Here is a 22,931-nt window from a genome sequence, read left to right as displayed (position 1 = left end):
TTACATTGTGAGATTAACAAAGGATTTAGTCACAGCTTGGGGAAAAAAATTCAGGAACAGTAGACACTAAAGGAAACTAGATGCTAGATTAATAATTCTGAAGTTCCCTGTAGTGACGATAGCACTCTGAGGTAAATGGGGGTTATAAAGCATGCCGTTTGACCAAAGTGGTTTACAATGAGAGATTCTCCATGTGCCAATTGTATTTTCAATTATTATTCTGGTATTTATACCTGGTAATACAGAAGAAAAAGCTGCAAGAAGAACGTGTCAGGTATAGAAGACATAAGATTTGTCAGCCCTAGATTTTCCAGTTTGAGTCTTTAGTCGGGAAGAGCACATTCTGGCTCAGTCCAAGGCAGCACTGGAGGCACTGCTGTCGAGGGCTTGTGGTATGTAGGAGGCAACGGTGACAATGTTTAATCCTGGCTTTGCTCTTTCATCTGTTAAAGAAACTCAGAATAGGGCTGTTGGAAGAATATATGGGACCGTATACTGCTTGATGATGACCTTTTCTCAGGATCTTGTTGCAAATAGAGTTGTAGTGAGCTAAAGAGGGCAGGAGAAAAAGTTTTTGAGGATGGTATTTGCAGTCTGTCACTATTTACTGTGCACATTCCACAGGACACAAGGACAGTTTCTCCAGCCCCTGAGTCTGCACCTGATTGGGAATTTTTCATTCTGGAATCTGACTGAGAAAAATACTTAACCTCCACTGGGCTATAAGGAGGACCTTTTACATTTAAGAGTAGGCACCGCTGGTTTTCCCCTTCCTTGGCCCCTGCGCACTAGACAGCAGGGCTCCCCAGAGAGGGGACTGCTGTGGCTGGAGTCCATGGGAGTGGGTGATTTTTCAAGGACCCTGCACAATGGAGAGTTTTTTTTTCCAATATATTGGTTTTATTTGAATGTATTGGTTATTTTCATGTTATTGCAAAGGACATGTTTTAGAACAATACTCACTTTTTAGCTGTTTCTTATTGGTATATATATTTTTTGTGTGTCCTTAATTTTTGCTGTTTGCTTATATCTTTGTACTATCTTTGGAGTTCATTTGCCTTTTTACTACCATGCTTTCCAGTGGAGCTTTCGCTTGTTTTGATTTTTTTGTTTTTAGCCTCTCTTCCTTTCTATTATATTTCTTTGAGGCTGTATATTTCCCTTTTAACATGACTTTGGCTTTGTTCTACAAATTTTGATAGGTCAGGTTTTTATTACCATTTGGTTCAAAATATTTTTGAATTTATAATTGTGATTTCTTCCTTTGCCGAGCGGGGTCTTTTGCGTTTATCTCGTCACCTTCTTTGTGTTAGAAGGAGACAGCTCTATCCTATAGCATATCTTTTTTCAGCCTTAATAATTTATATTTGTTTTTATTACTTATCGACTGAAAAGCAATCCATATCTTTATCATATGAAGATAAACCTTTGTTAGGTCTCGAAAATATACATAATTCATGAAATCAGTGTAACATATTCTTAAATATTTTTTCTATAGGTTGATAAAACTTTCCCAATCAATAGAATTATTAATAATCGTGGTTAAATGTGTGAGTAGTGACTTGAAAAGTTTTTATAAGCAATACAATAACTGATTTTTATTTCTTTCTTCCCTATAAAAGGATATTTCCTTAAATTTGTGGGGTATTTGTTTGCTCAGTCTTATATCTAATCTACTCGACATTTATTAAGCGTTTTGTTTGTGCTGTGCCCTGTATTGTGGTAGGTACTGGATGAGTTAAAGAAGTTCAGGTACAAGAAGACAGAAATGGCATCATTGAGCATTTTTGAGAAATGAAACAGTTTTCAAATCGTTGTGAGATGCCATTTACATGGTTCACTAATTGGGAAAATATCTTAGAGGTTCAACTAAATATGAATTAAGTTAGTGATTTTTTTGATTTATAATTTATAAGTTAATTTCTTCTGCATAAATTTTAATTATAACACTATTTTAATTAGTAGCTTTTCCTAGTTATGTCTATTTTGGAATGGATTCATGTTATTTTATAAGCCTGCATATAGAGAACTAATATTTTATATCATTTTTTGCAGAATCAAAGAATTCCATCGGATATGATATTTCTTAGGACTTCAGAAAAAGCAGGTACTTTTGTTTTCTTTTTATGTCAGTCACAGTTTGCTATTTTGGCAGTTTAATTTTCATTTTGAAAGGTAAAAGTACAATTTATGTCCTCAAAATGTTTCTTTTAAATTATAATGTTTTGAACTTATTAATTTCAAAATCACATTTAACTATTGATATTTTAAAAGATGACTTTACTATATAATATGTTTGTTTTAGAGAATACAATACTTTCGGAATCTGTCTATACACTGAGTGTTTTCATTCACATTCGTATTGACAGCTAATTAATTAAATGATGATGAGGTTCAAAATTTTTGCTGTTCTGCATTTGGAATATTATCCATCCATTCAGCAAACATTTATCTTCCACCTGTGATGTGCCAGGCACTAATTGTTGCTTAGGATATAAAAGGGAACAAGGTGTAGTTGCTACTTTCAAAGAGTTCATGAGGTTTTGTGGAAGTGCACATGTTGTCAGTTAGTGAGAATCCAATTCCACAGAAGCTATAAAAGTTAAGAGGAAAGAAATGTTGGGGCTGTGAGAGAGGGGAGATTGCGTTTTCCTACAGGAGATGAAGAGGGTTTCAGAGGAAAAATATTATTTATATGATTGATCTCGTAACAGTAAGAAGAAGGTGGGAACGGGGTAAGGGAATGCCTGGGGTTAGGCAGGTATTGTAGCCACGTCCTGCAGCCTACCAGGCCACCGCTCAACCTGACGTCTTAGCAGAAGCATTTCATTGCTCACCACTCATGGAAAGGTGCTGGCTCGGCAGGGAATCACTGGTCTCTGCTACCCAGCAGGTAGGGACTCTGTTGGGATGCATGAGATGCCTGAGGGCCACCTGGGCCTCCCTCTTCTTGGAGTGTCAGCTGAGGATACTGAGCTGAGGTTGGAGGATCCAAGACAGCCTCCTTCCCACGTCAGGGTCTCGGTGCCAGCTACAAGCGGGGGCCTTAGTTCTTCTCCACTTGGCCCTCTCTCGGCACCCTAGCTCTATCTTTCGTGCTTGGTGGCTGGCTTCAGGAGGGGAATGGTGGCTGCAAGGCCTCGTGTGACACGGAGCCTCTCCTGTGACACGGAGCCGGGTGGGCACATCTCAGGGCTAGCCCGGTTCCAGCGGGGGGCATGCAGCCCTCCCTGTTGAGGAGAGCTGGGGCCTGCAACTACGGGTGTGGCAGGAACCGTGGGGGCCCGCTGCAGCACTGGGGCAGAAGGAATATCATGGGGAGAGGCATTGAGGTATAAGAGCACATGGCATTTTGGGGACTTTGAGTTGTCCATTTTGACAAAAGCTTAGGTTACATGTATGAGAGTGTAAAGGAATTGGAAGAGGTGGTAGTGTGAGTCACTAGGCAGGAAAATAAAAGTTTGGTCCGACTTTGCTAAGGAGGCTGGAGTGATCCCGTATGTGATTTCGAAAGGCAGCTTTGTTGGCAGTGTAACGGATGGCATGGAATGGAGTTCATGACCCTCTTGTTTGGCTTCTATTTTTATATGCCCTAATCAATCATCGTAATTGTTTTGTTGTTTAGCACTGCCCGTGATTGTTTAGATTTACCAACATGTTTACCAGTTTCTTTGCTTACCATTTTTTCTTTCAGTAAATTTTAATGGAGTGCTGTTGAGGGCTGAGTCGTGCCCCTGACAGAAGGCATGCTCAGGTCCCGGCCCCTGGTCCTGTGGCTGTGAACCATTTCTAAGTAGGACATTAGAAGACGTTACTAGTTAAGGTTCCCAAACAGAATGGGGGAGGGGGGAGGCCTTAATCCAATATGGCCGAAGTCCTTATAAGCAGAGGAAACTGAACATGGAAGGAGGAGCCATGGGGAGATGGCAGAAGCTGGAAGTCAGCAGAATAGGCAGGAGAAAGAGAACTTGCTGCCAGGTGCATCGCCAGTGACAGAGAAGCCAAGGAGCCAGGACTGCCAGCAGCCAGCCCCAGAACACCAGTCTCTGGGAAGAAAGTGTTGCCTTGATGACACCTTGATTTTTGACTTATCCTAGCCTCAAAAATGTGAGCCAATAAAATCCTGTTGTTGAAGCGAAACCACTGTGTGGTATTTGTTACAGCAGCCAGGAAACTACAGTAAGTTCCCACCGTGTCCCAGGCAGTGTTCCAGTTACTGAGGACATGGCTGAGGAGCAGAATGGAGTGTGCACGGTCATCAGCTTACATGCTGATAAGGTAGGACAGACAAACACACCAAGGACAAATGAGTACATTGTACCTCTGGCGTGACGGTATCTGGATGGAGGTCTAAACAAGAGCAGCGGTAAAGACCGGCATGGGCAGGAGGGTGGTGGTCTTTCCAGTCGTTTTGTCAAGGGGTCCCCTTCTGAGGGACTGACATTTGAGGCAAGACCTCAAGGAAATCTCTGTTTTTGGCTTTGTGCTGCTTCTTTCTGAGTTCTTCCTTTGGTAGTATTTTCGGTGAAAGTGTATATATAGCAAACAATCTGTTTTTTATTTTCTGAATATGCTTATTTTGGTTTCACTCTTAAAAGACTGTTTTGCTAGATAGAGAATTTAGGCTGACAAGTCTCTTTTGCTCAGCCATTGGAGGATTTCACTTCCTGGTTCCTGCTTCTGCTGCTGATGCTCCTACTCTCTCAGTTGTGAGCCCCCATCCCGTGTGGACAGTCACTTCTCTCTGGGCTTGAGGTCTTGGGTTTAAGTCTGCAGTGTCCAGGTGTGACTTCACTGTGTTCAGGATTCATAGTGCTTCTTGAATCTGAGAGTTCATGACTTTCATTAATTCTACAAGATTTGCAACCTTTATTTTCATTTATTTTTTTTTATTGAGATTATTCACGTTCTGTACAATCATCTGAAGATCCAAAGTTACCCTATTTTGTGGTTCTAAACTGTTGTCATCACATGACTCTTCCCACAACTTCTGTGTTCCCATTTCTTATTTCCGTTTTGGCAGAAGGCCCAGAAGGAAAGGAAATAGTTTTGATTTCTTTATATGATCAGTGATTCTCTGCTCCCATTCTTAAAAATTGTTTCAAACTCTTGTGACCATCTGTCTTAATACATTCAGAATTTCCAGTGACATTTTGGGCATCTAGACTCTTATAGTGTGAAAACCAATGATTTATTAAATATTGGAGTTCACAAATCCCAGGAGCTATGTAGCTTGTGGTTTTTGCCACCCATATATGACCTATTTACTTTTTCATAACATTTCTTTCTCTTTTTTTTGATTGAGATTGTTCATGTTCCATAAAATTATCCAAAGATCCAAAGTGTACAATCAGTTGCCCACAGTACCGTCATATAGCTGTGCATCCATCACCACAATTAATTTTTTTTCAATTTTTAGAACATTTTCATTACTCCAGAAAAGAAATTAAAAAAAAAAGGAAACATAAATCCTCCCATACCCCTAACCACCCCCCCTCCATTATTGACTCTTGTATTGGTATAGTACATTTGTTACTGTTGATGAACGAATGTTAAAATACTACTAATTGTAGTATCTAGTTTGCAATAGGTATACTTTTCTTCCTATATGCCCCTCTATTATTAACTTCTAGTTATAGTGCCATACATTTGTTCAAGTTCATGAAAGAGATTTCTAATATTTTTACAGTTAATCACAGACATTGCCCACCACAGGATTCACTGTTTTATACATTCCTATCTTTTAAACTCTAGCTTTCCTTCTGGTGACATATGTGACTCTGAGCTTCCCCTTTCCACCACATTCACACACCATTCAGCACTGTTAGTTATTCTCACAAAGTGCTACCGTCACCTCTGTCCATTTGCAAACACTTAAGTTCAACCTAGTTGAACAGTCTGCTCATAATAAGCAACCGTCCCCATTCTTTAGCCTCGTTCTATATCCTGTTAACTTATATTTCATGTCTATGAGTTTACATATTATAATTAGTTCATATCAGTGAGACCCTGCAATATTTGTCCTTATGCGTCTGACTTATTTCTCTCAATATAGTGTCCTCAAGGTTTCTTCATCAACCCATTATTTTTTTAAGACGGTTTTGTTGACACCCCATACATTCCATCCTGAGTAAACAGTTGATGGTTCCCTGTATAGTCACGTATTTATGTATTCACCACCCTCACCACTATCTATATAAGGGCATCTCCATTTCCTCCGCAAAGAGGGAAGAATCAAAGAAGGTAGAGAGGCAAAAGAAAAAGAAAAAAGAAAGAAAAAACAAAACAAAACATGACAGCTGGGAAGCAACAAAAGGAAAGACAACATTAAACTAAAGTAGAGTAGAGTCAGACAATGTCACCAATGCCAAGAGTCCTACACGCCCCATCACGTGTGTACCCCCCCCAGTGCATTTAGCTTTGGTCTGTTGCCTTTGCCACACCAAAGGAAGCACAGAACAATGCTTCCGCCAACCACTGTCTCCAGTTTGCACTGATCATACTTTTCCCCCAATACCACCCTATCTCCAACACCTTGCAAGTTTGACGTTCATGTGCTCTCCCCCATGTAAAAACATATTTTTACATTTTATCACAACTGTTGAGCACTTCAGGTTTCACTGAGGTGCACACTCCCAGTCTTCATCTTTCCTCCTTCCTTCCAGCATCTCACATGCTCCCAAACTTTCTCTTTCAGCCATACTCACAATCATCTTTTTTTAGAGCACTTACTTTGCTGTGCTACCATGAGCTAGGATTGTCTTCCAGACCTCTCACTCCTGTCTTTTCTTATCTGTCTGTAGTAGTTCCTTTAGTAATTCCTGTAGCACAGGTATCTTGTTCACAAACTCTCTCGTTGTCTGTTTTCAGAGAACATTTTAAACTCTCTGTCAAATTTGAAGGACAGTTTTGCCAGATATAGGATGCTTGGTTGGAGATTTTTCCCTTTCAGTATCATAAATATGTCACACCACTTCCTTCTTGCCTCCATGGTTTCTACTGAGAAATCTGCACATAGCCTTTTCAAGCTTCCTTTGTATGTGATAGATTGCTTTTCTCTTGCTGCTTTCAGGATTCTCTCTCTGTCTTTGACATTTGATAATCTGATTAAGTGTCTTGGCATAGGCCTGTTCAGATCTCTTCTGTTTGGGGTACACTGCACTTCTTGGATCAGTAATTTTATGTCTTTCATAAGAGATGAGATATCTTCAGTGATTATTTCCCCTATTATTGCTTCTGCCCCTTTTCCCTTCTCTTCTCCTTTTGGGACACCTATGACACGTACATTCATGCATTTCATGTTGTCATTCATTTCCTGGAAATGTTGCTCATATTTTTCCATTCTTTTCTCTATCTGTTCTTTTGTGTGTAGGATTTCAGGTGTCTTGTTCTCCATTTCCTGACTGTTTTTTTCTGCCTCTTGAGATCTGCTGTTGTATGTCTCCTTTGTGTCTTTCATTTCCATAGATCCTGCCAGTTTTTTTTGAACTTTTGATTTGTACCTTATATTCGGCCAGTGTTTTCATTTTACACTTCATCTTTTTTGCCATATCTTCCCTAAACTTTTTGAATTGATTTAACATTAGTTGTTTCGATTCCTGTATCTTGGTTGAAGTGTAAGTTTGTTCCTTTGACTGGGGCATAGCTTTGTTTTTCTTAGTGTAGGTTGTAGTTTTCTGTTGTCTGGGCGTCTGGTTTCCTTGGTTACCCCAATCAGGTTTTCCCAGACCAGAGCGGGCTAAGTTCTCAGAATGAGGCAATATTCAGTATCAGGTCTCCCTAAGGGTGTAACTTAGAAGATTGACACAACCTGTGAGGTCTCAAGCCACTGTGCTTTTCCTAACCTGCCCAGCAGGCAGCGCCTGTCAGTCTTTGGCTCCTGACTGGTGTAAGAAGGTGTGGCCTCCTTAGTTTCTGTTTTGGCTGTTTCCCCCCAGGCTCTGGGATCTGATTCTGAATGGGAGGCCAGTAGTAGGGCTGGGCACCACCTCCTTCCTCCTTGGGAAGGTAGACCCCCTAAGGGGTTTTCATTTGCATTTAAATAGGCTCTTTGTCTCCCTGACTCTGCTATCTCCACCCTTTTCAGCAAACTGAAAATGCCTGTGGCTTTTTCCACTGAGCCACCCAGATTGAGAGAGAGAAAAAGGGACAGGAAGCCCCCCTTCAGGGCCAGTTCCTGGTCCCCCCAGCTTCATCTGCTGGCCAGAGATAGCACTCAGTCCTGTGGGCTCCCCCTCCCGGCACAGTGAAGTCCTCTGGCTCTTTAAGGTGAGTCATCACTAAAAGCCTCTGTATGCTTTTTGGGGATTTGTCGCTTGTATTGAGGAGTCCGCGTTTGTTAATCAATACCCCAGTTGTAGCTGGGCCGAAGTATATTCGCTTTTTCAGGGAGTGCTGCTCTCTATCACATTGTGGGCTACCATGGGGGAGGGGCTCTTGGTGTGGGTCCACAGTTTTTACTTACAGATTTATGTTGCGATCTCAGGCATTCCTGCCAATCAGGTTGGTGTATGATGTGTGGACAGTCACGGTTATTCCCCAGCAGTTATTCCAGATTATTTGCTAGTTGTTCCTGGTTGCTTATTAGTTGTTCCAGGGAGACTAACTAACTTCTACTTCTCTTTATGCCGCCATCTTGTTCCCTCACTCGCATCCTTTATTTTCGGAATTTTTTTGTTGCTGACATTTTTATTTTTACACACTCATTATAAACATACTTATTTTTATGCTATATGGTTATTCTATCAGTTCTGGGAAGAGAGGGGATTCTATTTGTATTCCTTTGTTGTGTCTCTCACTTGGAATGACCTTTTTTTTTGTTTTGCATCTTTGAAATTTTAGGCCTTCTTCGGCAGGGCTTTTTTTGTAAGGAGTTGGACAGTCAGGACGTGAAGTCACGTGCTTTCAGGGAGGACTTATGTTTGTTTCTGCAAAGTGGTCCACGAATAGCACCAGCCTGGAACCACTTTTTAAAATAATTTCTTTGCCTGTGAGGTTGTGTGAGCTTGAACAACCAGGTCTGGTGAGGGCAGGTCTTGGCTGTAATCTTAGTAGCTTGTGGCCCGTCCATCTCTTACGGAACTGCAGCCCTTTGGGGACCGTGACTCGGTGTGAGGCTTTTGCCTTCCCGTCTGCATGTGCTCCGGAGAGAGCCAGTCTCTCCCTGCTGGCAGCAGTGGACTCAGCTGACTTCAAGGTTTCCCTCAGCTCGACGTCTGAGGATTTCGTTTGTGTTCTTGTTTTACTGATTCATCATTTTGTTTTGTGTGTTCTTTTTTTTTTTAAACTGTGGAATATAACATGTATACATAGAAATGATAACATTCCAAGAGCAATTTAACAAGTAGCTGGCAAATTTCAAAGAATGCTGTGGGTTACATTTCCACAGTTTCAGTTATTTCCTTATTGTGAAATATAACGTATATGTAGAAAGTTAATAACTTTCAAAGTATAATTTGACAAGTAGTTATATAGGAAACGTAACTTTTATATGCACTGGGAAACCAAACAATTTGTGTGACTCGTTTTATTTCGCTGTTCTCTTTATTCTGCTGATCTGGAAGGGAACTCCCTATATCTCCAAGGTCTGCCTGTAGCCAGGCCGTGTTGGAAGTAGACACACTCTACTTGCTGCTCTGTGCACTCAGCAGGGTGCCACATTTAGTTGTGTGGCCTGCGGGCACTGCAGCCGCCCTGCCAGGTCATCCCCCCCAACTTGGATAAAGGACCGGGGTGTGTGGGCTGAACTGTCGCTGCCTGCTCTCCGGCCGCTTCTGGCATCTCTCTTTCTTTTGCTCCTAAGTGTCCATTTTAGCCACTCCATGCTTGTCATTTTTGGTGTTTTGTTTTTTTTTTCTTTAATGTTATGAAGTATACAGTCCCTTTCATATATTAATCTCTTTGAGTGTGATTTTCCCTTTGATTTGACTATTCTTTTCTTTTCCTGTGGAAAACAAAATACGTAGTGAAAAATGGGTGGTTTTAATGTGAGATATAAGAAGTCTTAAGTTGTATATCAAATGTGCTAGAAGTGTTTCATTCAGTACTTACTACAACTCTCTAAATATATAATACTATGATATGTATTATATATACTACACTGCATTCCTAATGACCACAGCAAACATTACATCACTCTCTCTCTGTGCCAACGTGGGGCTCAACCCAGGGGCCTGAGTCTCGAGTACAGTCCGACCTCTTTACTGAGCTGCCCCTCGGATCATAGGCACAGTGACAGAGCAACAGTGGACCTTACGTTTCATCTAGTCTGATCCTTGATGAAACACTATCCTGATAATTTTAGTTGATATTAAAAAAGTGGATATATAAATGAGCTTTAATCAAACAGTTATTTGAATGCACACCATGTGCCAGGCATTTGAGTGTCACGATAGGAGAGAGTTGTCTTTAAAGAATGTTACGGTCTAGAGAGGAGAACAGGTATTAGGAGTTTCTAGGCTCCTTGAGAGGACTGTTGTTTGATAAATCCCTTAAATAAGACATTGTACTTATTTCTGCCCTTCTTTCTCCCTTCTTGTGCGTTATTTCAAGTGTTTTCTTAGAAAAGCAGACACATCCATATTTCATTATAAATAAAAAAACATATTTCTAATTCAGATATATTTAGAAGTTGTTTGCCACTTTGAATTATGCACTTCCTTCCCTTAACACACATATTCCCGAGATGATCGTAACAGGTTGCTGACTGGTGAATCCTTTGTGTGTGCATCAACTCCATGAATGATGGCATGCCAGCTCTGGGAGCTTGTGATTTAAGTTAGTCTGTAGACTGCTTCCTGAGAGAAAGGGTTTCATCAAAATGAGATTTACTCTTATACGTCTTTCTGGCTGTTTTTATTCTGGGATGAGTGTGGTCATTTCCCTCTTGGCTTGTCCCTGCTATTGCCTGTCTTTTCCCATGATTACGTTAGCAGGAGTAATAGTTTGAAAAGTACATGATGTTCCTAATGGGTAACTGAGGATCTTCTGCTGTTCTTTGGTAGGTGCTCAAAAGGAGAGGTTCTCTGCCATTGAGCACTCCTCTGTAGATTGTCATGAACAAACAATGGCACCTGCTATCTCTGCTGGCAAGAATAAGAACTGATTGAATGAGACTTTGGGTAGCTAAAGAAATTTTGGCTGAGTGAATGTGGCAACATGGAAAACAAAAATCAGAAGAGTCACTGTGAGCATTTGTTCAAATCATGTCATATCCTTCTCATTGCCTAAAAAAAAACTTTATGTGTTATTCCAGAGGGATCTCAGTTTGGCTGTTAGAAGTGGTGAAAATGGCACATACTAGAATTGTTGCTCCCAGTGTCGATTTCAGCAAGGTGATAGAATCCTGGATTCCTCCTCATCCTTGGGAGGCTCACTGTCCTAACTTTAAAAAATGAAGTAGCGCCCATCAAATTTTAGACCTGTGTGCCTTCTTCATTTGGCCGTGGTTACATTCATCTTTAATGCATAATTAATTATCACTCTGAATAATTAGCTAAGTAATTTTTCAATCAGTGAACTAATTCTGTAGCTATTTATTGAGAAGCTATAGTTTGTCACCCACTCCTAATCTGGGTACCGAGATGGAGGATGTAAAGAAGACAGAGTACCTGGAAAAATTTCCTGCTGCTGAACTACCCTAAACTCTACTGTGATGGAGCAATTTGTACAAGTTATTTTACAGAATTCCACTGTGAGGATCTCATACTTCCATGTATGGTTTGCATTTAGGCTTGCCTGAATTTGAATTATGATTCCATAACAAACTAGCTGTGTGGTTGTGAATTGCTTAGCTTCCTTATACCTCAGTTTCTTCATCTGTGCAAGGGTTGTTGTGATAATTAATAAAAGGATCTATTTAAAGTCTTAGGATTGTATCTGGAACTTGAAAGATGCTTACCTGGTGTTAATTGTAATGCCTGGATGATTAATCACATTTTTTCCTTACCACTTGGTGTATATTGATGAGTCTGTCATAGCAATCATGATAGATAATTGCTATGAAGTTACCAGACTGAATGCACTAATTGAGGCCAGTGGGTGTTGCCGTCTAAGGCGAGGTTGGCAAGCCCGGAGCTGCCTGGTGAGCCAGAGCCTGCCAGGGAAAGAGGCAGAGCAAAGAGCAGACTCTGGAGAGGGTGGAAAGTCCAAGAAGGGGCAGTTCTTTATGTTCCAGCCGATAGCAGGGATAAGGCAAGGTTGAATTTTGTACTTACCTACCTGTATTGAAATTATTACTACGGAGGATGAGAGCCTGCAGTGAAGTTGTATCTGTACCGTCAGATAGACTTTTTTTGTTTTTTTTAGATGTATAAACTATTTTAGACAAGGCCTATAGACTTACTTCTTCTTGGACACACCCACGATGTGACCACAGTAGCCACGGTCATGGCGTGCCAGCCTTGGACACGAAGGTCCCAGAAACTCTGCAGCCCTCTGTGGGCCCAAATCTTCTTCAGGTGCTCAGGTCTTCACAGAGCTTGTTGGCCAGGACCTGGCTGTATCTTCTTTCCTTGAGTCCTCCTGTCTGTTCAGGAACCAGTCTGGGATCTCGTACTGGCGTGGACTCTGCACAGTGGTGACCACACGCTCCGCCTCATCCTCAGTGAGCTCTCCTGCCCTCTTGGTGAGGCCGCTGTCTGCCGCCCTCAACACCACATGAGCATACCTTCGACCCGCACCCTTCATGGAGGTGACAGCAAAGGCTGTTTTCTATCACTCATCGATTCTGGTGCTGACTACTTGCAAAATGTGCTGGAACTTCGCGGGGATCCCTGGAGACATGGCTGCAGCAGCCGCGGCAGTGTGTGGCCCTCCTGTGGAAGCCGGGCAGACTTATCTTCAGGCTACGGAAGGGAGTCACCTGCCTTCTGAGGCTTTTCCAGCTGGTGCACATTCTCGACTCTGCACTCCGGTCGTGGTGGTGGGCGCAACTCACCCCTCCGGTGTTTTTGTACCTAGTATAATCCACTGAATAATACTGTTTTAATAAGATAACACCCTTGTTTTCAACAATAACCAGTTGGGATAATTATTTAGAAACTCCTACTGAACACTTTAATTTTAGTGAGGAAGATGTTTTAGCATACATTCATGTACATCTTTATTGTTTCAAATTAATGCATGTAAGGTATCAAATCAAATAGTAGAAACGAGGTGATGATGAAAAGCAACTATTTTGTTCTGCTCAGTAGAGTTAGCCTTTTTTTTTTCATCTTTTATTTTTCTTCTGGGAGTTGGGCAGAATGTGCTTTTACCAGCATTTCTCCTCTTGTTAATATTGTTATTTTAATTCTTCTATTTGTTTTCTTTGTAAATTTACTTTAAAAAATTTATTATGGTAATGTATAATTTACCAGTTTAAGCGTTTTTAAGTGTGCAATTCAGTGGCATTAATTACATTTGCAGTGTGGTGATTTCATCACCACCATCCACCATCAAACTTTTTCTTCAACCCAAACAGGAACTCTGCATCCAGTAAGCAATAACTCCCCACGTCCACTTTCCCCACCCCTGGTAACCTCTAATCTGCTTCCTGTCCCTATGAATTTGCTTATTTTAGATATTTCATATAAGTGGAATCATACAATATTTGTCTTTTGGTTTCTAGCTCATTTTAATTAGCATATTTTCACGGTTCACCCATGTTACAGCATGTATCAGTGCTTCATTCCTGTTTATGCCTGAAGGGTATTCCACTGTGTGAATTTACCACATTTTGTCTATTCATTTGTTGATGGACAGTTGGGTGATTTCCACCATTTGGCAATTGTGAATAACGCTGTGATGAATAGGCAGAATTTTTGAACAGCAGTTGCATTGCATCTATAGAACCATTTGGGGAGTCTTGCCATCTTAACAATATTAAGGCTTTTGATCCATGAACATGGGATATCTTTCCCTTCATTTAGTTCTTTAATTACTTTCTGCAGTGTTTTATAATTTTAAGTTTATAAAATTTGTACTTATTCTGTAAAATTTCTTCCTTGGCATTTTATTCTTTTTGATTCTATTGTTCATGAAATTGTTTTCTTAATTTCATTTATAGATTCTTCATGCAAAGATTTAGGAATACAATTTTTTATTCAATTTTATTGAGATATATTCACATACCATACGGTCATCTGTGGTGTATAGTCAGTTGTTCACAGTACCATCATATAGTTGTGCATTCATCACCCCAATCTATTTTTTGAACATTTTCCCTGTCCAGAAAAAGTGAAAATAAGAATAAAAAATGAAAGTAAAAAAGAACACCCAAAACACCCCGCCTCCTACCCCCATTTCTCTACTCATCCATCCATACACTGGATAAAGGGAGTGTGATCCATAAGGCTTTCACAATCACATTGTTACCTCTCGTAAGCTATATTGATACACAATCATCTTCAAGCATCATGGCTACTGGGTTGCAGTTTGATAGTTTCAGGTATTTACTTCTAGCTGTTCCAGTGCATTAAATCCTAAAAAGGGAATTCTGTATAGTGCGTAAGAATGCCCAACAGAGTGACCTCTCAACTCCATTTGGAATCTGTCAGCCACTGAAACTTTATGTTGTTTCATTTTGCATCCCTGTTTTGGTCAAGAAGATGTTCTTAGTCCCACGATGTCGGGTTCAGATTCATCCTTGGGAGTCATATCCTGTGTTGCCAGGGAGATTTATACCCCTGGGAGTCAGGTCCCACATAGGGGGGAAGGCAATGAGTTCACCCACCGAGTTGGCTTAGCTGGAGAGAGGGGGCCACATCTAAACAACAAAGAGGTACTCGGGGAGATTCTTAGGCACAATTATAAGCAGGTTTAGTCTCTCCTTTGCAGTGATGAGCTTCATAAGGGCAAGTCCCGTGAGAGAGGGCTCGGCACATCAAACTGCCAGTCCTCAATGTTTGTGAGAACATCAGCAACAATCCAGGTGAGGAAGCCCAACACCTCTGCATTTTCCTCAGCTCCTCAGGGAGGCCCTGCATATATATTTTTATTCTCTGTCCAAATTACTTTGGAATGTGTCGCTATTTCACACTAAACCTATGCAAACCTGCCAGGTCTCACTTCCTGTTAACACTTTCATGTAATTATGGTATTTAAACGAACTGTGCGAGTTAAATTATTAAGTAAATATAGATCTTGCACCAACTAAACATCTCTTCCCTTGGTCTCACATGGAATTTGAAGTTTTAAAATACAGTCAGGATTGTCCTTTATCCATTTGGCCTGATTTGCCCTAGTCCTAACCACATCTGCTTCATTCATATCTCTAGTTGAAGTCTTGATTCTTTTTCAGCTTTTTTAACAGTTGCTATATGTTCTGACATTCATATCTGCCGAGTTTTAGCTCTGAGTTTCAGGTGTCACACAGATACCCAAAGTTCTAAGGATCCATCAGGTTATGCACAAAGGGATCAGCATCTTAGAATCTGGAGATAGCCATTACAATTCAGGAATAGATGTGACTGCTGTAAGAGCTTACACCCTAGGGACCATTGCAATAATCATTCCTCTGATAAGCTGTGGTCTAAGGTTCAATTCTGAGTTTACACATTGTAGTCCATATTGGTGAGGCATTTTAGTATTTGCCTTTGTTTCTGGTGTAGTTCACTCAAAATACTATCTTCAGGTGTTATGTGTCTAACAGCTTCACTCCTTCTCGCAGTTGCTCAATATTCCATTGTATGCACACACAACAGTTCACCATTCTGTTCCTCAGTAGATGTACCCTTAGGCCACCTCCACCCATTGCAAATCGTGGGTACTCTCTCCATAAACACCAGTGTGCAAATGTCCATCCATGTCCCTGCTCTCAGATCCTCCGAGTAAATGCCCCCTAATGAGGTCGCAGGACCTTATGGCCCCACATGCTTAGCTTCGTGTGGAACCTCCCCACTGTCCTCCAGAAAGGCTGCACCATTCTGCCTCCTCATCAACAATAAATACATGCATCACTCTCCATGTTTTCTCCAGCACTTTTATCCCTGTTTATATTTTTCCATACAATTTAATAGAGCTGTATTCACATACCATATAATTATCCACAGTATACAGTTTTTCACAGTATCATCATACAGTTATGCATTTTTTCACCACAATCAGCACTTGCACATATTGATTACTACAGAAAAAAAATTTTTTAACAAATAATAAAAAAAATAAAATGAAAAATAAAATACCATAAAAACAGTATAATAGTAGGGTCAGACAACGCCACCACTACCAAGAATCCCATGTCCCTCCCTTATATCCCCCTCATACTCATTTAGCTTTGGTATATTGCCTTTGTTACATTTAATGGAAACCTATTACAATGTTACTGTTGACCACAAATTCCAGTTTGCTTTGATTATATTTTTTCCCCACTGCCACCCCCTTTCCAACACTCTGCATGGTTGACATTCATTTGTTCTCTCACATGCAAGAGCAGTTTTGTATTTGTCATTTAGTCACAATCATCGATCACTCCAGTTTTTGCTAAGGTAAACCGTCCCAGTCTTTATCTTCTCTTTTTACCTCAGGTGTCATACGTGTTTCTGGCCCGCCTCTTTCAGCTTTACTCATGGACATCTTTGTTGAGTGTAGTTATAACATTGTGCTACCATTACACAGTATTATGCTATCTATTTATGGGTCTATATAATCAAGCCTGCTGAATATTCTGTAGTCCTTCAGCATCAAATGCCCGATCTCTGCCATCTTTCTATCTCCTGATAGCCTGTTATCAGCTTTTAACTCTCAAAGTTTGCTCATTAATGTTAGTTCATATTAGACCATAAAGTATATGTCCTTTTGTTTCTGGATAACTTCACGCAACGTAATGTCCTCAAGATTCATCCATGTTATTATATGTTCCCTGTCTTTGTTCTGTCTTAGAGCTGTGTAATATTCCATGATGTGTATGTACCAGTTTGTTTATCCACTCATCCGTTGATGGACATTTGGGCTGTTTCCATCTCTTGGCTATTGTGAATAACGCTGCAGTAAACATTGGTTTACAAATGTCCGTTCTTATCTTAACTTTCAGTTCCTCTGAGTATATATCTAGTAATGGAATAGCTGGATCATATGGCAAATCTATACTTAGCTTCCTGAGGAACTGCTTTACTTAGTTCTAGAAGGATATTCATGGATCCAAGTTTAGGACCTTCTTGTCATCTGTTTTAACTTATGGTTTGTGCTGGTTTGGATGTATTATGTTCCCTAAAACTTCTTGTTCTTTAATGCAGTCTTGTGGGGGCCAATGTATTTGTGTTGATTAGGTTGGAACCTTTTGATTGTTTCCGTGGAGATGTGACTTGTAATCGCTTTGATTAGGGGGTGACGTGTTGATGGGATTGTTTCTGTGGAGGGATGGCCCTGCCCGTTCGGCTTGGGTTTTCATTTAAGTATTGCAGCCATATGAAATCTCAGAAATAGAAGGACTTCAGAGAAGCTGCAGCTTTCAGAGACATTTTGAAGATGGCCATTGAAAGCAGAGTTTTGCTGATGCTTTGAAGGTACTAGTCCAGAGTTTGCCCCGAGAAGCTGACACAGAGACATTTTGGAGAACGCCATTTTGAAACGCTACCTGGGAGCAAGCAGACGCCAGCCACATGCCTTCCCAGCTTGGAAAGGTTTTCCTGGATGCCACTGGCATTCCTTCAATGAAGGTACACAATTGTTGATGCCTTACCTTGGACACTTCGTGGCCTTAAGACTGTAACTTCCCTTTTATAAAAGCCAGTCCATTTCTGGTATTTTGCAAACAGCAGCATTAGCAAACTGGAACATGGTTCTGTTGTATTCCTCAGTTTTATTATTTTTTTAATTGAATTTAAATAGTTAAAATAGCAATTACTGATTACTGATATGCACACATGAAGAAAGCGGATTGATGTTTCGTATTATTTTCCTTTTCTTTATAAATTGGACCGGACAGCATCCAAACCATATAAAATTTGTATTAAATTTTTGCTTCCAATCAGGGATTCTGAGCTTTAGAAAAAAAAAATTTTTTTAAAATAGTAAAGTGCCATCTTTATTATATTGGGTTATAAAGTGAAAATAATCACATATAGCCAAATATTTAAGACTGTGCCTAAGAGCTTTGCTTACAATGTTGAAAACTGGAAACAATTTGTAAGTTTAGTGAAAGTAATATGGTTAAGTATATGGAACTTCTATAACATGACCTGTTTTATACTTATTTCAAACAGTGTCCTAAGTGAATATTTAATAATACATAGTCTTGTTTTCAATGTCTAGATGAGAACCATCTGGCTAATGAAATTCCCCATTTTATAAGGGAAGAATCTGAGCAGATAGTTAGCCAAACCCAACTTCCTTCATTTTCTTTTTCAACAAATCTCTCCAGCTGAATTTTAAGTGCCTTTAAAGGGACATAAAAACCTTCCTGATAAATCACTTGAAACTTGGAAATGCTCCTCATTCCTGGTTTGATTTTTAGCTTTGGAAATTTTGTATGTGTGATTTTAAGTAATTATTTCAGTTTTTCAGTTGCCTACTTTTCTAAGCGCACATATGTTCAGAATTTTTTTCTGTATCTACTGATACTTTTAATGATACTGTTTTATGGTTGGCAGTTTCAGTTTCAGAAATATGTTGTAATACATTATATTTATTATAATACAAATCTTTAAACCTTAGCCAGTATAGAAGGCCCAAATCTGGGCAGCACGTTCAGCTTGGATAAAAGCAGCTGGGTGCTTGTCAATGGAGAACCCTGAGTTGCTCTGTGGCATCATATTGACCATGTATTAATACATGGTCTTCTATTAGACATTCAGCTGATTGTTTAGAATGCAGATGAATCTGTTGATGGATCTACTGACTGGTGGCTTAAACTCCAATTAATCAATTGCTTCATCAGTTTCTTAATTCAGATTAAGTATCTCCTGAATACACAATTCTTTTAGTGGTATTAAGAAATTAATGCTTTAGAACTAATTTTCATCAATCTCTTATAAATGCCAATATCTTTTTCACTTGTCTCCTAAGTGTTGACATTATAGTTTAAGTGTTTGGGGCATATTACCATACCTCAGCTTCAAATTGTAGGTGGGGGCGAGTGCTAGGTAAATGACACTGTATTCAGACAAGTTATCTCTGCCGTGCTGTTCATCCTGCTACCAGCTTAAAAATTTCATGTAGTCATTAAATCATATAAATGATTTAAAAATTAAGTTGAATGGCAAATGATCTAGTATTATATATGCAAAGTCAATGTCTATTTTTCTTTTGTTTGGCATATACTGTAGCCCATCTCTTTCAGAGCTATTGGATTTGTGAGCTCTTGTAGGCAGTCTGCTAATATTACAGGGTAACTTATTACTATATATGACAGGCTTATACGCTCTGTTTCACAATGTCTCATCAATTCCCTCATCCCCAAATGATGAAGGCCCTCCTGCATGACACGTATACCAGTGGATCGTAATTTGATTGTCATTAAACCTATCCTTTCCTGTCAACTCATGTCAATTACACAAAATAAAATCAAGTATTCATAAGAAGTCTGTAATAGGATATAAGCAGACCAATTTAATAATTCATTTTTGCTGAACCTTAACTGGCATCAGTTGTATCTTGTGCTTGTTGTTAAAAAATTATTAAATAGAGTTCTTGGAAGACAAGTCAAGTCAGCTGTGCTGCTTATTTTGCTACAGTTTATTCTCTCTTTAAATCACATCGGTTATTGGTGGGTTAATGTTAATTGTTTTTGAGCATGAATTATATGTCATTTCTTTGAACTGTTAAAATAGCATGTAATAATTTAATACGAAACATTTTTCATCTTTCCCTTTAAGAAAGGAAACTATATTGTTTCCAGTGTTTTACTTTAACGAAAGCAATGATACATTTAATAACTTTACAGGACTCTAGATAAGATGGTTGTTTCACTTTTAGAAACACAGAATGTTAGAAATTTGTGACCCTAGAGACTCTAAACTTTTCTCATTCTGCCTGTTGGAAAGCAAATCCAGAGGGGAGTGAAGGACCTTGAAGGCTCACAGTGTTGTGTCTGAGAGTCGAGAATGTGGCCCATTTTGTTACTTTAATATTTTATTTCACAACATACACACACACACACACACACACATATATTTAAGAGGAAAACTCAATCTTAAGAAAGGGTTTTATTTTAAAATAGCACACACTGACATTTTCTCGTACTGCTTCGTAGGTGAAGCCAGTCAGCTAGTATGAAGTATTTTTATCAAAGCTCTTTTTTGTTTTTTTTTAAGATCCTATGCCTCTCTTTCTTTCTTTTTTTTTTTTTTTCCCAAAGCTCTTTTGGCAAAGGAATGCATAGCAGAATCTATGTACATAATTAGATGTTTTTTTTCAAAGTGTGTATAATCAGATTAAGGCCTCATGAATATACCTTTTATTGATAAAGCAGATGACTGGAAAATCTTTTCATATCTCTAGAATTTATTATGCCTGAGGAAAGGGGCTTAAGTTTCTGAATCTCCCAGATTCATTCTGCAAAAATAATGCTCAAATTACAGGGTAGTTAAACGGATTAGAAATGAAATTGGTAAAGGGATTGTATAATTAAGGCACATTTTAGGCACTGAATTACTAGTAGCTGTTATTATTTGAAAATGCATATATATTTGTAATTGTTGCATCTTCTTTTTGTATTATCCCCTTTATCAGTATATAATTACTGACTTTGTCTCTTGTAACTGTTTTTTTTTTAAAGCCTATTTTATCTGATATTTGTATAGCTACTCCAACTCTGTTTTGGTTACTATTTGCATGCTATATTTTTTCTGTCCTTTCACTTTCAACGTATTTGCATCTTTGAATTTAAGGTGTCTCTTTCAGACAGCACATAATTGTGACATGCTTTTTTATCCATTCTGCCAATCTCTACCTTTTGATTGGAGAGTTTAATCCATTCACATTTAAAGTCATCACTGATAATACAGGACTTTCCTCTGCAATTTTGCTAGTTATCCTTTGTATGTCTTATACGTTTTGTGTTCTTCAGTTCTTCCATTAATGCACCTAACGGTGAGGCCCAAAATATATGAAGCAAACACTGACAGATTTGAAGGGAGAAACTGACGGTTCTACATTAACAATAGGAGACTTTAATACACCACTTTCAACAGTGGATAGAACATCTAGTCTAAGATCAATAAGGAAATAAAAGACTTGAACAATACTATAAAATAACTAGACCTAACACATATTTAGAACACTTCGCCAAACAACAAAAGAGTATACGTTCTTCTCAAGTACACATGGATCATTCTCCAGGATAGACCATAAGTTGGGTCCGACAAACAAGTCTCAATAAATCAAAAAATATTGAAATTTTGCAATGTATATTCTCTGACCACAGGGGAATGAAGCTAGAAATCAATTACAGAGGGAGAAATGGAAAATTCACAAATATGTGGAAATTAAATAACCAATGGGTTAAAAAAGAAATCACAAGGGGATTAATATTCAGGTGAATGAAAATGAAAATGCAATTTACCAAAACTTATGGGATGTGGCAAAGGCAGTACTGAGAGGGAAATTTATAGCTCTAAATGTTTACATTAAAAAAGAAGAAAGACATATCAGAGACACAACCTCAAAACTTGAAGAACTAGAAAAAGAAGAAAAGCTAAACACAAAGTGGACAGAAAGAAGGAAATAACAAAGATTAGAGTTAAATGAAATAGAAAACAAAAGAAAAAATACAGAGAATGAACAAAACCAAAAGTTGTTTCTTTGAAGAGATCAATAAAATTTACAAACATTTAGATAAACATATTTGATAGTTATGCATAGAAAGAGAGCAAGGGAATGCTCAATAGTGTGCCAAGTACATTTCTTTTGGAGGTTTCAAAGAAACGTGAGGTTAGTTTGGATGTGTACGTCAATGGGCCAATTTTAGTTTTAGAACTGTAAGAAGTGTGTGCTGTGAAGATGTATTCTTACATTATCTACTTGAACTCTTTTCCAAATTTAAGAAATAATTAGCTGCTATCTAATGAGTTTCCAGCTTATGCCATTCACTGGCAGTGTCTGAATATACTTTTCTTCTACATTTTACAACAGGCCTCCGGGCTTAGTCTAATTTTTCCTATTGTGTAGATGAAATCCGAGTAACTTGACAGCAAACAGCCCTTTGTAAATTAAAGAGTGAGACCTCATATTCAGCCCCAGGTTGCATGACTCTTCTCACTGTAGTATGCTGGCTTTCAAATACAAACACTGAGGGCAAGCATTCTCTTATTGAGCACTACTGACAATTTGGGCCAGATAGGTCTTTGTTGTGGGGGTCTGTCTTATGCATTGGAGGATGTTTAGCAGCATCCCTGGCCTCTACCCACTGGTTGCCAGTAGCACACCCCCTTTCCAGTTGTAAAGATCAAAAATGCCTCCAGATATTGCCAGATGGTCCAGTAGGAGCCCAAATCACCCATGGATAGACATCACTAAAGGGCTTTTTTTTTTTTTTTTTAATTGAAGAAAATGCCTAAAGGTTAAGCATTCAGTTGTGTATCTTTTGAGAGTAATTGTTCTAGTATTTTACTTCTTCCTAGGTAAGAAGAGAGTCTTGGGCATTTGAGCCATGTCCGAGTACCTTTTGCCCTACCTCAGCTGCATGTGAAGGATGCTCTGTTCCAAGCCACCGGGGCCAGAAATCCAGGGGCTCCTCTTGCTGCAGCTGCCAATTGAAGGCTAGGGTTTCACTCGGGAGGGGCAGGTGCCAGTCCTTTACTTTCCCTAGACCCGTGTTGCAGAAGAGCTGTGCTGGGCAGACTTGGCTCTGTTTCGTCACCCAGCTCCCATTAATAGGCAAGAGCTCTGGTCCAGGCTTGATAGGACAGGAATACAGGGGCCCAATTGCTCTGCTCCATCTAGACCCAGTCAGCTAGCAAGGCAGACGTTACATGCCAGGTGGGGCCACCACACCCCCTGCCTGCCACTGTCTT

General features: G+C 39.4%; 1 protein-coding gene and 1 pseudogene across 8 annotated transcripts in view; one reads left to right on the top strand and one right to left on the bottom strand.

Annotated features, from left to right (window-relative positions):
• ATP9B (ATPase phospholipid transporting 9B (putative)) overlaps positions 1 to 22,931 on the top strand; it is a 415,099-nt gene that overhangs the window by 141,630 nt on the left and 250,538 nt on the right. For all 8 annotated transcript variants that reach the window (XM_037805661.1, XM_037805663.1, XM_037805662.1 and 5 more), the window contains one exon: positions 2,056 to 2,107. In XM_037805661.1, the coding sequence (XP_037661589.1) occupies positions 2,056 to 2,107 (52 nt within the window). The remainder of the gene's footprint in view (positions 1 to 2,055; positions 2,108 to 22,931) is intronic.
• On the bottom strand, positions 12,340 to 12,783 carry LOC119511189 (annotated as a pseudogene).

This window comes from Choloepus didactylus, chromosome 16 (assembly GCF_015220235.1).
Source record: "Choloepus didactylus isolate mChoDid1 chromosome 16, mChoDid1.pri, whole genome shotgun sequence".
Lineage (NCBI taxonomy): Eukaryota > Metazoa > Chordata > Mammalia > Pilosa > Megalonychidae > Choloepus > Choloepus didactylus.
The sequence above is the reverse complement of the archived record's forward strand: the minus strand, read 5'-3'. Positions and strand labels throughout refer to the sequence as shown.